Here is an 18,163-nt window from a genome sequence, read left to right on the forward strand (position 1 = left end):
AGTGTCTTGCTCAAGGACACTCTGACATGTGGCCGGAGGAGCCGGGGATCAAACCGCCAATCTTGAGGACTGACCCACTCTACCTCTGAGCCACAGCCACCAGAACACACATTATTGATGAAAGTGGCAAATACTGTAATAAAGTGCTAAATGTTAGAAAAATAATGTATGCTCATTTTTAGAGCTGCAAAGATTAATCGATTAGTTGTCAACTATTAAATCAATCGCCTATTTTGATAATTGATTAATCGGTTTTGGTCATTTTATATGAAAAAAATCATTAACATTTTCTGATTCCAGCTTCTTAAATGTGAATATTTTTTCACTCCTCTGTGACAGTAAACTGAATATCTTTGAGTTCTGGGATGGGAGAAAAACACTAGCCTCGGGAAGGAACTTGTTTTGGAGGAACGTGTGTACGTTCAAAAGCTGTTTTAGTCGTGCAACAGAAAACTCAGATTGGACAGATAGTCTAGCTAGCTGTCTGGATTTACCCAGCAGAGATCTGAGGAGCAGTTAAAGCGTCACTCTCGCCAAAATGCAACCTAGGGTCTTTTTGTGAATGTACCCGAGTCAGACTTTCGTTACACAGAGTTTACTAAAAAGAAAGGTTTTGAGCAACTCACTGTAGCTGTTGTTCTTCCGGTCGCCGTCTATCGAGCCAGTCAAAAATAGTCGAGGGAGGAGAGTAAAGATGGAAAGCTCCTAAAGCTTAGTTCCATATAAATGCACGGATAATTCGTTGTTTTGTCGTTAGTGAAACACAACATTGACCTTGTGGTTGAAAAAAGGAGCCTCATATAGGAATGACATTTCCTCCTATGGAGTCCGTTCATTCGCATTTGGAGATCGCCTATTTTTGACTGGGAAAATGGCAGATAGCGTAAACAACAACTGCTAACGTGAGTTGCTCAAAACCTTTCTTCTTAGTAAACTGTGTACACAAACAATGTTGTCAATGCTTGCGTTCATGTGTAGAGCCCCTGGTGATACTTCGAGCAAAGTTTCATGTTGTGTGGAGCCTTCTTAGTGGTTTAAAAATAGCTATTTTGAGGCTAGCATAAAAGTGCCCTTAGGACTCCCATTCAAAAGGCCATTTGACCGAAAAACGAAAATACGGTAAATCTTAAAAGTGGCGATTCCGTCCTAAATATGCTTTTAAATGAAAGTTTGACTCGGGTACATTCACAAAAAGACCCTAGGTTGCATTTTGGCGCGAGTTACGCTTTAACCATAGTCCTCATAAATCCATCTGAATTTAAAATGCCAACACAAAGAAAGCCCAAGGCAACGGATATCCGGCCTAAATTAGTGAAATGTGACGGAATTTCCGTTGGCAACGGAGTGATCCCGGAAGTGGAACGTCAAGGATATAGGCTTTGGGAAACACTGATCGACATTTTCCACCATTTTCTGACATTTTTTAGACCAGACAAGTAATGTATCGAAAGTTTGTTACTGTAACACACCGGTTCCCGAACTTTTTCTGCAGGGCCTGTCTGCTTTACGTTTACCTGGCAGTCCTTTCACAAACTTGACCATGCTTTGCTAACACAGCAGCAGAATTTAATTTATTTACACATTAACAATTTAATTTTGCACTAACTGTATTCTGACTCTTCACTACATCTCAGCAATGTTATAGATTGTTTATTTCATGTATATTGTGTTATCACCATACCACTTTCACATATCCATCGACTTACTTACACCTCACTTTGTGCCTGCTTGAACTGGACTGAATCTGTACCTTTGTAGCCTATTGTATTTTGTTTTCTTGTACTATGTTGAATGTGAAACTGTATGTTGTCTTTGTACGCTTATGCTTTTCTTGGCCAGGTCGCCGTTGTAAATGAGAACCTGTTCTCAACGGCCTACCTGGTTAAATAAAGGTTAAATAAAAAATACAGTTAAAAAAGTAGATTTTCCAGATATTTTTATTTTACTTTACTATTTATTTTTGTGCCGACTTTTTACTTTTACTCCTTACATTTTTAACACGAATATCGGTACTTTCTACTCCTTACATTTTACAAAATTGGCTCGTTACTTTAGTTTCAAATAAATTCAGTCGAGTTACCGTTATTATTTTTCACGTCATCAATACCAAATTCAATCTAATTGGATGGAAATGTATGTTGCACTTGACGCACCACTACAAGGCGACTCGACAGATTTGGCGGCATTCATTCGCGGCAAATCATTGCGGCTTGATGGCCGTTACGTTAAGGGGAAGATTAAAAAAGAGAAACTGGATCTGTGAATTCTCACAGAATCACAATTGAATTCACATCTTGCTACTCAGTCAGAATCTTATTAACCTGGAGTCCCAGGCTCTGTCACAATAATCATATACAGTATGTGATGTTTTGGGCCTATTCAGTCCCTCCAGGATTTCGCGATGTCGCGATCGCGCCAATTCACGCAAATTCAACCAACCACCGTTTGGTGCGACTCGCAATTTTGACCAATCACCGCAACCTTTCTGCAAATTTGACCAATAACCAGAGTTTTCCCAGACTTTACGTCAGTATAATGTGACTCTGAGAGCCACTGACCAAGCAAACCTTCAGTAGTGCTATCCTAGTACCATGTCTAGAATTAAACAATACTAGAATATTACTCCACCCTTTGACTGATTTTTTTTTTTTTTTTTTTAGCACAGTTGGATACATAGCAGTGAGCCACAGTGCCTTGGAATGGTTAGTAGTAAAGTGACATAACCCAGCTTGGACATGACAGTAGCGTGTACTCGGGCTTGGGGAAATAGTTGGCTATGTGAGGCCCCACACGGGCAACACTGGGATCAACCGGGGTCAAACTGCCCCATCACAGACACACTAACATGCACACACATGTACGCTTAGTGTGGGATTGCCCCCCCGCCCCCCTCAGGGCTAATCTGAAAACAATACAATATGACACATAGGAAAGCGTTGGGATACACACACATGGGCTTGCACACACTCTTTAACATGCACGCTGGTATGCAGTGTGCAGCGGCTCACTTTGACATTCAGACTGCCGGCTACGACCCGCTGCACGCACTGTACACACAAGTTAGAAAATGTTGCAGGAGGTGCAATGTTTCTGCAAACACAACCAGATGACAGCATTTAGAAAGTATTTAAGGTGCTAATGTTTTCAAGTAGCTTGGTGTGTAATAACCTTCAAGAACTGCAAGCCCGAGCAAGCAGTTTTTCCCCAAATCAGCCGGTATCAGAGCAATCTTACCTGTTCTGATCACTGAACGCAGAGAGTTTAAGTAGAGCAGCGTCTGCAGATTCAAGTCTGAATGAAGAAGGCACACTGAGACTAAACAGCTCTGTCCACTACTTACATTCACCTCCCATGATACAGTGTTACAGTGGGAGCAGAGTGGGAGTGTTTAAACACACACACACACACACACACACACACACACACACACACACACACACACACACACATATACACATACACAAAAGTGCAGTGCCTCATACCTCATACACAAGAACTGTAAATTCTATGTTAGTAAGATGCAGGTTTTTTTATATCAGTCATTCTAATGACCTTATCAGGCTCATTTTCACAGTGTAGTTGTATGAGACACCTTGCTCCTGGCTGGGTGCCTTGAGGAATTAAACCAAATAAAAAATCAAGACAGGTAACAGTTAAAATGTGTCAGTGCACATCTGCAATGATATGTCTGTATGTAGCTTAGCATTAGCCAACAGTGTCAGCATGGTGTGCATTTAGTGCCTCATCAGGAGGAGGTGAATGGTCCACCGATGCATACAAAATGCTTCCACATGAAGCAAACAGAGTAACCTATATGTTTGTTTACTTCCTCCCCTGTGTCAGATATGACATAAGAGCGTCGCTATGAATGGCAACTTGTCTTCTGTAAACTCATAGCCGTGTCCAAATTCCATACTGCATTGTAACTGTTAGACAGGTTTTGAGTCTGTTGAGTATTTACACCATAGACAGTCCCTCCAGGATTTCGCGATGTCGCGATCGCGCCAATTCACGCGAATTCAACCAATCCCAGCAGTCCCACGTGCACTCTGAGAGCCAATGACCAATCAGGAGTGAGAACGGGTTGATCATTTCCTTGTTTGTGATATGAAGACGAGACGTATGTGACTCGAACATCTCAAATTACCAACAAAACGTACAGCGAAAGACCGTGCAAAACATTTCAGACCGTCCTGCCAACCTGTACACATTTTACCATCAATGTACGCTGTGACGATTTTTCACTCGCTGCCGTTTCAATCCTGTCGGCTATCTGCAGCGGGCGGGGCTGCAGCTCCGTTCCCCCCGCGACTGACGCGCGCACACACACAAACACACACACAGACACACACACAAACAACACACACGGTGGATGCAGGAAAAAAGGAGATGAGACGACACGATGACCTAAATTGAGGTTTGAGGCTGCGCTCGTTATTGTAAGTTAATGATAAGTTAAAGTCAGTACTTTATCAAACCGTATAAATGTGTGTCCCAGGCCAGGTTAGGAAATTAACAATGTAAAGATCAACAAGCCACTGACACATATGTTCAAATTTAATTCATTCAATACATTATTATTTTTTGTCTTAAATCCACCAGCCATTTTCATATTATACCAACATTTGCAGAATCCTGAGCCTTTTTGGTTACTAGGAAATCGATTTTCATCCGGCGGAGTTTTACCAGCAGTAACAGCGGACCTACGGTTACTGACGCCATGTACGGCAGTACAGAGAAAATCTGCAGACTTTCCCTTAAGTTACCAGCTAACGCTAGCACTACCTAGCTAACTTGGTTGGCAAGGTACTACCAAATGCAGGAGAAGACATTTTTAGGCGACCAAAATGTTCCGATCAACTTTGATGCAGTGAAAACACACAGTGAGAGTGTAAAAGTTTAACTCGAAAACGTGGACAACATCCAAAAAAACAAGTCAAGGGCTATTCTAATGTACACAGTGCCATGGTTAGCATTGCTAAGCCTCTATCATGATTAACAGGTCGGCGTGTAGCCATGCCCTAAAGGCAGTTACACACCGGGCCCATAATCGGCCGTTGGACAGTCTGGCAAGGTCAGTGACTCGAGTCTGTTCGGTGTGTTCCGTGCCGTCGTCCGTTGGAGGAGCTGTCGGCCTTTATTTTGGCCGACCTGACATGCTCAGTCGGAGACAGGGCAGTCGGGACTCACCCGGAAATGGCAAGCGGGATGACCGTGACCAAGCCTCTCAAAATCTGACGAAAATCTTTTAAACTGACCTTTGTCGATCTGAAATGAAGACAGATTCAGCAACTGCATGGCCTATTTCTCGCTTAAAATGTTTTCAGAAACACGTTTCGGTGATATACCGAATGAGTCGCCATTAATGGCCGGTTGAAAAATCCGGAAGCAGCAGCCAGACCCAGGTAACGCGTTCGTCCAATCAGCAGCCGGGTTTCATTTTTTGGGCGACAATACAGATTAGCGCCGCCTGCTGTTGTGGAGACGTATTACGTGTCGTCGCTTCGGTGTGTTCCGAGGCACTTTTTTGACCAACTCGGGGAGGCTGATCAGTACAACTGCCTTTTCTTCCAACGGTTGGCCGTCGGCTCTGTGTGTAGCTGCCTTTAAGCATCCCCTGCTTTATTGTCTATTTTAAAATAAATGGGACCATGATTTACAAATAAACATTATGCTGTATTGAAGAAGACTTAAAAGTAGCGATTGACACCGTGAACTCATTAAAATGTTTGCTCAGGTAATAAATCAAGTGAGAAGTAGGGTCATTTTCCCAACTTTAGACTTATTTTTGCAACCAGTGGAGTCACCCCCTGCTGGAAATTAGATAGAATGCAGGTTTAAGGTACTTCTACATTGGCTTCAATTTTCAGACCCGGAAGCTTGGTCCATTGTTTTTTACTTCTAAAAGAGACAATATTAAGTATGCTTTATTTAGATTTTTAAGTGTGCTGTTGATGTACACTATTGTCCCACAATGCACTGCACAAATAGTATGAAGAAGCTGCTCAAAGCTGCTAAAACATAACATAATTTGCTGGTGGTGGTGAGGCATCTATACAGACACATCATGGAAAACCAAAAAATAAGTATGAACTTTTTGCTTTTTCTTTGTGACGTTTAATTGGCATTCAAAAGTCACAGTTTGACTGACGTCTGTTGGTGCACTAATTCTATAATTTCTTGTCAGGACCCTGGATGGTGTATTATGTATACAGCTTGAGCACTTTTAGCGCTGGATCTTGACATATAACCTCAAAAGACAGATTTAAGGTGGAGCATGCTGGTCCTATAGTGAATCTTTAGAGCAAGGACAGGACATCAGATGTCATGTCAGTTTAACATGTGATCTGAGAGATATGAGTGGTTGTTAAGGTGTTTAGTGTTGACCTGTAGTCAAATAGAAAAGTACCTCCCTGGCCTGAGCAGTTTAAGGTACTGCCATAAAGCAGTGTTGAGACAGACCATTCCCTCAAATTTGCTCCAAATCAAAATGCCTCAGATATCTCGTGTGATGGATGGATAAACAAATGAGTGAACTGACAGATGTCAATACTTTCTATATCCTCCCTGGCTGAAATCAACAACAGTTTTTTTTTCATGGACAAAAAGTGATGATTGATATTGTCTCTCACCTCTCTCGCTGACACTTTCGATCTCAGCGTCCTCACAGCTGCTGTACTCGGGCGTGGTCCCTCCCTCCTCCTCTGAGCTGCTGACGCTGGTTTGCCTCTTCACTCCGGCCCCCAGCCCCCGTTTCAACTTGTAGGGCCTTGGTGGTGGCGGACGCAGAGATTCCGATTGGTCAGAGCTGAGCGAATCATTGCGCAGCATGCTCTCAGCCTTCTCCCGTTTGGTCCGTCTCGCTACGGGTCCCTGGCCGGGGTTCGAGCCAGGCTCTCTGAGTTCAGGGGGAGGGGGCTGCTGAGCAAGGGTTTGTTCATGTGGCCCGCCAACCCCGCCCACCGTCCTCTGACCAGGCCGCACGCTGTCCCCAACATCCCCTACTACGCCCGTGCCACGACCCTGCATAGGCCCAGGGTGGCCCCGGCCTCCAGGAGGGACCGGCCCTGCTTGGCGAGGGGGGGCACCGCTGTGGTCCATGTGGTGGTAGCCCCCCTCTTCTGTCCGTCTTACTCCACCATTTCCCCCCACAGGATCATGCTCCAGAGAGCGTCCCTTTGTCAGCCGCCGGCTGCGCTCCCTGGACTCCCCCCGCATGTCCCGGTCCATGGAGACCTGGGTCTGCAGTCTGGCCTGACCTGGCCGGCGCTCTCCGCGACCAGCTCCTCCTCCTCCCCTTCCATTTCTCCTGGGGAGCAATCAATATGGGGACGGAGAGAGAAAGAAAAGAAACGGTGAGAGCTGTTGGTATTTAATTTCAGGCACATAGATCACTGGATACTGTATTTAAGATATATGTATTTAGCCTCATTGAATATCGATCAATCGCTGCATCAGTAGAGGCGCCGGTTCCTTCAGGTTTTGTGTTGGCCAATCAACTTTTGTTAAAGAAGCAGGCTAGGGGCCACGTTCAGCCCCGACATAACATAGCAAAATGTTTATTTTAACTGAAACGGGGGAGCGATTGATTGTAATGGCCGGCGACAGACTGGATGCATGGCGTGAGCGTGTCGGCTGCGTGGCGTGTCCGTTTTATTTTGGCTCCCATGTTAACAGGTTAGGGCTTACACACTGCCTGCATGACACGCACGTCTCAGGCGCCGCTCGAGCCGCGCCGAAAACGCGTGCATGCTAGAAATATAACCGACGCCCATTTTTCACGCAACACGCAAGTGTGTTGGAAGCGTTTCCAGGCAAAATAGAATAGGAAAAGAATTTTAATTTAAATTTAATAAATGACATGTTGATGTTTGAAAGTCTCGAGGTTTTGACATAAATGCAGATATAAATGTCATTTAAAAAATAAAAATCAATTTTCAAGTATTGCACCTGTCAATACTAACGAAATACTCTGTAGCCTATTTTGCCGTCAATACTGCCGACGTTGTCTTTGCTGTAATCAAATCATTCTATATTTATGTGTAACATGAAGTATACTACTGCTTGAGTGCAGTACATCAATGGGAAACATACAGGTGTACAGACAAGGCTAGCAGCAGCAGCGCCGCGTCAGACACGTTTCTGGTGTGTAAAGACCAAAAATCCAATCAGCCACGCAGCTGACACGCAACAGAAACGGCACGCTCACGCCACGCATCCAGTCTGTCGCCGGCCTTACTGCCCGATGTGAGTCGAGCGCAGATGTGAGTTGCGCATGCGTCACTTTGCAACAATGACACTCCCCCTCCTCACCAGCCCAACACAGGCACACAACACAACATAGGCTACACCAACCTATTTTGAATGTAAAGATAGAAATGTATGTAATATTGTAAACCTCTTTATCTTATTAGGAAAGTTCCATAGTCACAAAGCAACATTTTCCAAATCAACACCATGTTTTAAACTATTCCAAATTGAAACTGACATGTATTTTGAGTCTCTTAAATTGGTAACAAATAAGAAAGGTATTTCAATAACTGATACTGAACATTATTTAATTAAGAACTCCTGCTGTCAATAGCATTAATGAAGCTTGCAAATCTGTCACTTATTTATTTATCTTATTTGTTTTTGACCCCTGAAGTCAGTTCTATATGTCAGTCATATGATAAGTCAGATCATAGGCCTACAAGAACCTGCTAACGAGAGACTTCTGTAATGTCAACACAATAAAAATGGACCTAGATAACGAAGAAGAAGTGTTCACTGCTGGCTACAAGTTAGCAATCAAACACAACAAAGGCTGTCACTTGAATGGCGTTTTGAGCTCACGTTAGCAATCTAACAATCATAGATAGCTAAAACGTTTGCCAGATCCGGATCCCTTGGCGTTATGCCGTAAACCGCTTAAATCTGAGAATGCACAACTCACATCTGCACTCGACTCACATCGGGCGGTGACAGCGATCAACAACCTGCTGTGTGCCCGAGCGGCCTTTTTAATACGAGTTTACAACCACGTCGCTGCTGATTGGGTAACATCTCTGACACACCCACCAAACCAGAGAAAACATACCTCAAAGCTTGATGCACACCATATCACACCGTTCAAGGGAACATGTGATTCAACCGGGAAACCGTAGCAAAACACACCGTTATGAGATTTAACGTGCCTTAGATCTTTTGGTTTGTGTTTTGTTTTTAGAGCTAGAGATGAGCTAAGCCTAGTTTTGTTATATATTAATTTCGACATACGAAATTAAACGACATCCAGGTCCCATCCTCCTCCACGTTTTGTGAACCTTTTTGAGGTCAAAAAAATGAAACACTTCAATTCTCACTTCCACACTGACTCTGTGAGTCATTTTTGATTGTCGTGTTATTCTCCCCGGTATCATCGAAGGGGACGTAACACTGGCCATGACAGTAAAAATAGAAATCATTATGTGGGCATTTTGGTGTCACCAAAAGACATGATAGCTACCTGAGTAAATGATATGTGAAAGACTCCACTGTGTTTGACTGCTTTTAGCTTCTACTTCCGAAACCATTTGACTCACACTTAACAAATACCACTGCTGTGATTATGAATGGCTTATCATGTCATTGTTAAACGTAGCGTCCAGTAATGGAAAGTCACGAGTGACAACACATTCTACTATCCAGTGTTTTGGAACTGACTGCATTCTTCCATTAGACTAACATAATGGCATAGGAAACAATGCCACAGACGGCTTGCTTAAAAGACATAATGCACCACTGTATAAAAGATGGAGGCTGGAGATAATGCACAATAATACAAATATTAACATATCCTAGAAGGACTGCTTTCTTTCTGGTGGCTGAGGGATTGCAATTTAAAGGGGCACTCCAGCAATATTTACCATCACTATTACTAGCCATGGTTAGTCCTACTCTGCCTCTGAACAGCTGTATAGTATAATCATGTATGGTGGAGACATGGCAAGAATGTCATCCCTCCATTAATGTTCCATTGACACATTAGGTTGGTTTTTACCAATGTTTGTCAGCCATATGTATGTAGGATTGGGGCAATCGAGAACCGGTTCCAACTGGCAATCGTTTCAAAAATGACGATTCAAACGGAATTGTTTTCTTACTGGAATCGTTTGGAAAATTCAGTGGTTCCAAATTTAACACAAGTAACTAACTCAGTTTTGGTTTCCATAGCGGCCACTTAGTCCAGTCATTTTAAGCCAAAATGGGGGTCAACCTAGGCCAAATTGCAACAGAAGCAAACGCAACTGATTACGTTGTGAGGTTGAGTCAGGAAAAAAAGGCCTCGAAGAATCCCATTAGGGGAAAGTTTCAAAGAAGACCCAAATATAGCCTATTCATACGCCTATTCATTCTTTTTCTCACGTAAATAGGGTAAACAAATTTAACCTTTAGACATCACCATGAAAATTACTGAGTTGATTACTTACATCAAGACAAACAAAAAATGTATTACAAGTTTTTTTAAATTGTTTGTTAATGGGCAAACGGTGCATAATCTAATTACGTATGTGCTAATTTGCATAAATACCACAACAGATCTAAACATTGGGTATAGCCAGGTGAAAATGTCTTGCTGAATCTTGTTGACATCTTACAGTAAAAGACTTAATGTTAGGATCTGAATGGAACCCATGTAGGCTACCCATGAGCATTAATACATAGAGGCAGGAATAAGTACTTTAAACCAGCCATTCTCTAGTGGTGTATACGTAATTTGATTGTTAGATAGGCTATATTTGGGTCTTTTTCGAAACTTTCCCCTTCTTCGGGGCTTTTTTTTCCCTTACTCAGGACATATTGAGGATACAAAATCAGTTGAGTTTGCTTCTGTTGCAATTTGGCCTACCTTTTTTTCATAAAATGACTGGACTAACTGTACTTCAAGGCGGTTGTTGTGTTGCAGCCATGGAGCACAGGAAGCGCGCTCTAAAGTGTGGCTTTATTGTACCTTGAAAAAAAGCCCGGTAAAACTGTAAATCCCCATTGAATCAAAGACAAAATGTTCCTCCTATCTGTGAAATAAGCATGTGACCCGTTTCAACTCCACCCCTCAAAGAATCAGAGTCGAGAATCAATTACAACCGGAATCGAAAGAAAGAATCGGAATTAGAATGAAAATTGTTAAAATCAAAACGATGCCCAACCCTATCTGTATGTATCTCCAGATGCATAGGGTTTTAGGGATGCTGGCTTCGATTTGCTTGGATAACAACACAATTCCCGTGTTAGATTTTTCCCTCACTCAATGCCTTCACTCTGTCTTATAGCACGAGTTCTACGACATTGCTTCAGCTTACGTGTCTCGTGGCGGTTCGCTGCGTGACCGGGCATCGGTGCCAGGTGTGGTCCCAGGTGCGCTGGGTCGGTTGGGGTCTTGGATCGCGGTGGTGGAGCCCGGGGGTGCTTGGGAGCGAGAGCGGAGCTTCTTGTCCCCGAGCGTTTGGCACACAGACGGCTCGCTGACGGCTGAACCGAGGCCAGCGGGTTTCCCAGCCTGACCGGTGAACCACTCGCCTGGCTTGGTCAGGATCTCCTGCTGCTTCCGGCAGTTATTACACACCCAGATCACCTGGTCACAAAGGAGCATGGGTAGAGATTACAATCAGAGCTATAGGACACACGTTTTCATTATAAAGCTTTTGTACAAACAGATTAGATAATCATATGACACTGGGCTGCACCATATGCGATAACATTGTTGTTGGTGAAAAGGGAGTCGCGCTAAATGCTTGCTCTTGGGGGAATTACTAGAATTGTTGGGACTTTATAAATCATAGAGTGTGGTCTAGACCTACTCTATCTGTAAAGTGTCTCAAGGTAACGCTTGTTATGATTTGATACTATAAATAACATTGAATTGAATTGAATTGAATATCGCAATAACGATATTACTTGCGATAAATAAACAGATATTAAAGTTTATTCAGTTCTGCTGCGTTCAGTATTTGGCTGAAAATACAACAAATCTTTGAAGATATGGCAGTCTCATAGAGAATTAAATTTTCTACATTTTTACATTGATGTCAGGGATTACGACAAAAGTGTTATCTGAGTGCATTTATTATGTAGTTTGATTTGTTTGTTTTGTAGTTTTGTGTCTTTATTTAGTTTGTTTTCTTTTAATTTATGTTTATGTTTATGACACTTCTTGTCTGTTGTGTCCCAGTGTGAAGGATCTGAAATATGAATAATGAGATGTACGTTTGAAATATATTTACACTGTTTATGCAAAATTAAATAAAAAATATAATAAAAAAAAAGAAAAGAAAATACAACTAATTGCTTGTTGAATTTAACACAAATTCAACATTCTCTAATTCGGGGTTTCTGCAGGTTTCAACAAGTCAAATGTAAGACTTTTTAAGACTCTTTTAAGAAAGACCTTTATGAATGAAATGTAAGACCTATATCACGAAATGCAGAGTCACAAAGTACTTGCAAAGTAAATAAATGTATTCAAATTGAATAAAAGCGACATAATATTAATACATATACAGCTAATTATATTTGGACTATCGAAAGAAAGAAAATACAGCACCACGGAATCAAAAAAAAGCATTGCAATGAGCATTAGAGGTAACGTTGAATGGACGTAGGGAAATTGAGACCTGTTTAAAAATGTTGAAGACCTAAAACACAATACTTCAGCGAATTTAAGACTTTTTAAGGCCTAAAATTTTGATTTTGAAATTCTAGACTTTTTTTTTACTTTTTAAGACCCCGTGGAAACCCTGTTATTGAATTGAATATAAAAGGCACCACTAAAGGTTACTGACAGTTACATTTTAAAGTGCAGTTTTCCACATATATTGTGCCGCCCCAACACACTTACGCAACACTTCCGAGAACTGGACGTCTTTGTCTGAGGTGTTTAATGCAGCTGACATTAGTATCACAATAATGTTTCCAACAGGAAGGAACTAAGACTTTGCTGCAGTCAGTGAAAACAAAACCATCTCAGCGCACACTTTGCCAACCACCAATCTAATGCCCGGCTTCAATCGCAGTGACTGTCAAACAGGAAATGGAACAATGCACTTCCTAAAGAGCTGCACTGCTGCCAATGAGTGGTTCAGAACAAAAAAAAAGGCTTTTATGGAAAACGTTTTAAGATCAACATTGTGGCAGTTATATCAGGAAGCAGCTTGGCTTTCCACCGTGGGCAGCTTCTGGCCATTCAAATGAAGCACACAAAGCCAACTGGATAATAAAAGGATATTCAACTTGCCAAAATAATATCTCCCGTCTTCTTTCTTTCTATTCGTCCCATCACACATATGCACACCGACTGGCTGCGCACGCCACAGCAGCTATTCTTGATCGGCTTCAGTTACACTGCATCCCAATTCTCAAATTAGAATTGATGCTCGTATTTCTTTAGAAAGACAAGACGTGTTCCATTTCAGGATGTGCACATACAGTAAGTCTATATCCACGACGTTCCACTTCCGGGATTGCTCCATTGCCGCCAGAAATTCTGACGGATTTAACTCTTTTCGGCCGCATGTCCGTCCCCTTCCTCTTTCTTTGTGTTGGCGTTCTAAACTCTGGTGGATTTCTGAGGACTATGGTTAACTGCTCCTCAGATCTCTGCAGGGTAAATCCAGACAGCTAGCTAGGCTATCTGTCCAATCTGAGTTTTCTGTTACACGTCTAAAACAACCTTTGAACATATTCTTGTAGGACGTTATCTTGTTGAGTAGTTTAAATTATAATAAAACACCATATTTTATAAAGTACGTGTGTTTTGGGTGCAAAAATCTTAATTTGTAAAGTAACTAAAGTTGTCAGATGAATGTAGTGGAGTAAAAAGTACAATATTTCTCTCTGAAATGTAGAGTAGAAGTAGAAAGTGGCATGAAAAGAAAAGACTCAAGTAAAGTACAAGTACCTCCAATTTGTACCTAAGTACAGTACTTTCCACCACTGCAATTCTGATAGACAGCACTTTTATTAAAATGATATCACAGGAACCATTTAACACACAACATATGAAAGAAAGCCTATAATCAGTAGCGGGAGATTAAAGAAGTCCACGTTGTCCACTTTATTTTTTAAATGACGTTTTTGTCAATTTTTTTGAAGCTTTTTCCAATGTTTTTGTTGCTTTTTTCGACATTTGTTGCTTTTTCTGGCATTTTTGACACCTTTTAACCATGTTTTTTTTTGTCGCTTTTTCGAAATTTTTGAAGTTTTTTTTTCCAACGTTTCCAGAAGTTTACTAACTGAGCAGTTTTGTACGACAGACTTTTAAATCAAAGCCTAACAGTAAAATGTTTTGTATTTTCACTGTAGCTACACACAACATTTCAGCTTTTAATTAGGGGGCAAAGTCCAGGTAATGAGCTGCCAGAAATTTTTTCTGTTATTTTAAGGATTTATTTCTTAAGAGTGTTGTTGATGTAAGAGACAGAAGACAGAAAGTGCAGTATCCCTTTATTATGCAAAAAATGTAATTGCTTACCATATTTATCAAACAGTCAAATAAGGGCCGGGCAATATTTTTGACATTATATCGATATATGAGGCTAGATATTGTAATACATTTTTCTGATATTGTGATATCACAATATGACGATAAGTGTTGTCTTTTCCTGGTTTAAAGGCTGCATTACAGTAAAGTGATGTCATTTTCTGAATTGTACATGTTTTATAGCCGTTTTATTATTTGACTTTACCCACTTAAGTCATTGTATCCACATTATTGATGATTATTTACCTAAAATCTCATTGTGTACATATATTGTGAAAGCACCGATATCGAAATGGATGCATTCGGTAAAACGTAACGTGATATTTGATTTTTCTCCACATATATGTTGGACGGAGGAAGTGAGGTTGGGCGGGAGATAAAGAGATACAGAGAGAGAGGATGGAGGTTAGAGTCAGTCCCTCTCCTCCAGCCACCAGGGCTCTCATTACTCCTGAACACTCCCCAACGACTCTTTAAAAGAGAGCTTAAATAAAACACTTTGGCATCGGCCGCACAGCACACCCACCGCCCTTCCTCTTACCCTCATCCTGCTCTCTCTCTCTCTCTCTCTCTCTCTCTCTCTCTCTCTCTCTCTCTCTCTCACATCCCCCCTTTTCCCATTTCTCCCTCCTCCAGATTGCTTTTGATTAAAGCTACAAAAGCCGAGGAGAAAAACAGCTTTACACCAACGCGGCTATATTTATCCTGCCAAACACCCCAGCACCACCAGGGAGAGAGGGAAAAGGAGTGCGCGTGCACGCACACACACACACACACACACACACACACACACACACACACACACACACACAAAAGGAAAATACCGCCTCTTGTGGGACATGATAGCTTTGGTGAAGACATCCACCAATCTGCGCTTTTCTTGCAGCCAGACCGCCGAGGTGGACGGCTGCCAGATCCAGCCTGCAGTGCTAGTCTACTTGTCCACACATATACAGGCAGGCAGAGACGGGTAGCTACAGTATTAGGGCGGCACGATATGAGGAAAGTATGCAATCACGTTGTTGAATATCCCGATAACAATGTTACTCGCGATAAACGGATATAAAAAATGTACTCAGTTCGGCCTTTCGCTGCTTTCAGCATTCCGCTGAAAATCCGACAAATTGCTCGTTGGATTTAAAACAAATGAAAAGAAATAATTTCCAGCATTCTTTGATTGAATACATTGAATATTGAATTGCATATAAAAAAGGCACTAAAAAAAGTGCAGTTTTGTACTGATATTTTCTCTCAACTAACACAAATCTCTGAGTGTTTTTCGCGATGTGTAGCAGCCTTTCGCGATGTGTTTATAGCGCCAGTTGATATCGCCATGACGATAAAAAAAAAAAAACGATACATTGTCCAGCCCTAAATACAGTATGTAGTCATATAGAAATTTCAATGCATCCTTTAGGGCAGAGATCTTCAACAGGGGGGTCCGGGACCCGTAGGGGGTCCTCAGAGTTACTGCAGGGGGGGCCACCAAATTATTGTTTGATAGTTAAAAAATATACATTAATGAATCTAACATATTATTAGTAAAGATAAAGCTCTCTTTTTTTACATTGGTGATGCTTACTGGCAATAGGTAAGGTAAGCCATGCACAGATACAGTTAATCTTAAGGATTCACTGTTCCACATTTTCACATTAAACCATGAGGTATAAATATATGAATGTCAACAATTACTTTAATAGCTTAGTATTGTAGGCACCATAAAATACTAAGCTATTAAAATAATTGTTATATCTGAGGGCTTCCCTACACGTTATTGTAGGCCCAGTTTAATACTCAACCTTATGTATAGTAGGGTGTCCCTGCTCCGTCTCTTCATCAGCTGAGGGGTCCTTGGCCTAAAAACGTTGAAGACCCCTGGTTTAGGGATATTTTTGTATTGTTTAAATTGCTCCACATCTTTTAGTTCTGCTTCAAATAAAAGTTACGGATATTTGTGCACAACATTGCTGGAACATAACAAGTGCTGGCTGCCACTAGTAATTCTTTTTATACAGTTGTTTTTTTTAAATGGAGACAAATGCCCATCACAGGTTCCCAAAGTGTAATCTGCAAATTACTAGTTATATTCTCCCAACAGTCCGAAACCCTAAAAGACTTCATTTACAATTAAATAAAACAGAACAGCAACAAATCCTCTTATTTGAGACAACTGTAAGTGAGAAGGCTATAAGAGACATGCAATAATACAGCCAAAGATATTTTACTTTTTCGATTAAATAAAAGCATGTCAATAAACTCTACATTAGAGCCCTGCGCCGGACTGTTTTCTTCATCCTGCTCCTGCCGTATTTCTGACCATTACCGCCCGCACCCGCAACGTGCGTTACACTCCCGCCCGCACCCGCAAAACTCATGAGGATTTATGTCCGCACAATAATAGAGATGCATTGATTTTGTGTCTTCTCCCATCCCGCATGAGAAAACACGTCATTTTATAGGCTAATAGGGAGAAGATGCAGGGAAAGAAGGCAGGTGCTTGCTGCGGGGAGGAAAGAGCAGAGGGTGGACGGAGCCTCGGAGCTCCCCCCGTCCTGGGAGGCTCAGGCACGCTGCTGGTGTCTGCTCATCGATATATATACTGTCAGTATATATATGATGTCTGCTGGCGTGGGGGGTTCCAGGTTACATCCCAATCCCGCAGTGTTTTTTTTTAGCCGCCCGTTCCCGCCCGCAGCAAAATTCAAACTGTCCGCTCCCGCGAGATTTACGTTGGGTCCCGCGGGACCCAATCCCAATGCAGCCCTCTACTCTACATGTCTGGTCTTTAATGTGATTCTCATTTCCCAGTGTGGCCCTTAGTGAAATGGAGTTTGACACTCCAGCTCTAAGGGGACGTGACATGACTTTTTTTTTTTTTTTTTTTCTAGTGCACATCTAGTGCAAACAAACTTTCTGGTGCGCACGCAAAAGTATATCGTGCTCACAAGAAACCAATCTATGGCTAGCAAAATGATGCTGACAAAGTACTGCTAATGTTATGTGGCTTCGGTTATTTCACATTTCACAGCATGGAAAACGCGTGCATGCGAGAAATAGAACCGAAGCGTGTTGGAAGCGTTTCCAGCCAAAATAGAATAGGAAAAGATGTTTATAGGTCATTTTGACACGAATACATATTAATAAATGACATTTTGATGTTTGAAAGTATGCAGGTTTTGATATCCAATATTAGATCTAATATTGCACCTGTCAATACAGAACGAAATATTCTGTAGCCTATTTTGCCGTCAATACTGCCGATGTTGTCTTTGCTGTAATCAAATCAGCCTATATTTATGTTTAACATGGTATTTTATTTTATCAATGGGAAACATACATGTGTACAGACAAGGCTAGCAGCAGCAGCGCCGCGTCAGACACGTTTCTGGTGTGTAAAGACCAAAACTCCACGCAGCAGAAACGCCACGCAGGCAGCGTGCAGTCAGCTTAAGGCATCTGAATGCTGGTGGGCAAGTACATACATGTCCATGCTGTATGCTCAGTGCCTTCTTCTGTCTGTAAGATTTAGAACTGTGACAGTAAATAACTAAAGTAACACATGGTCAACACGAAAAGAATAAAAAGCTTTTACTAGTGAATTATAACAGGAAATAAGATTATTTCTCATGCTACAGGCAGGTACTTTGCTTAACGCAAAGCAAGTTT

General features: G+C 41.7%; 1 protein-coding gene across 1 annotated transcript in view; it reads right to left on the bottom strand.

The window, feature by feature from the left end:
- The window catches only part of rims1a (regulating synaptic membrane exocytosis 1a), a 154,411-nt gene that overhangs the window by 62,941 nt on the left and 73,307 nt on the right, over window positions 1-18,163 (bottom strand). Inside the window, exons 5-6 of the mRNA XM_078273541.1 lie at window positions 11,322-11,593; window positions 6,633-7,309 (exon numbers count right to left, since the gene is read on the bottom strand). Of these exons, the coding sequence (XP_078129667.1) occupies window positions 6,633-7,309; window positions 11,322-11,593 (949 nt within the window). The remainder of the gene's footprint in view (window positions 1-6,632; window positions 7,310-11,321; window positions 11,594-18,163) is intronic.

The sequence above is a fragment of the Sander vitreus genome, chromosome 17 (assembly GCF_031162955.1).
Source record: "Sander vitreus isolate 19-12246 chromosome 17, sanVit1, whole genome shotgun sequence".
Taxonomy (NCBI): domain Eukaryota; kingdom Metazoa; phylum Chordata; class Actinopteri; order Perciformes; family Percidae; genus Sander; species Sander vitreus.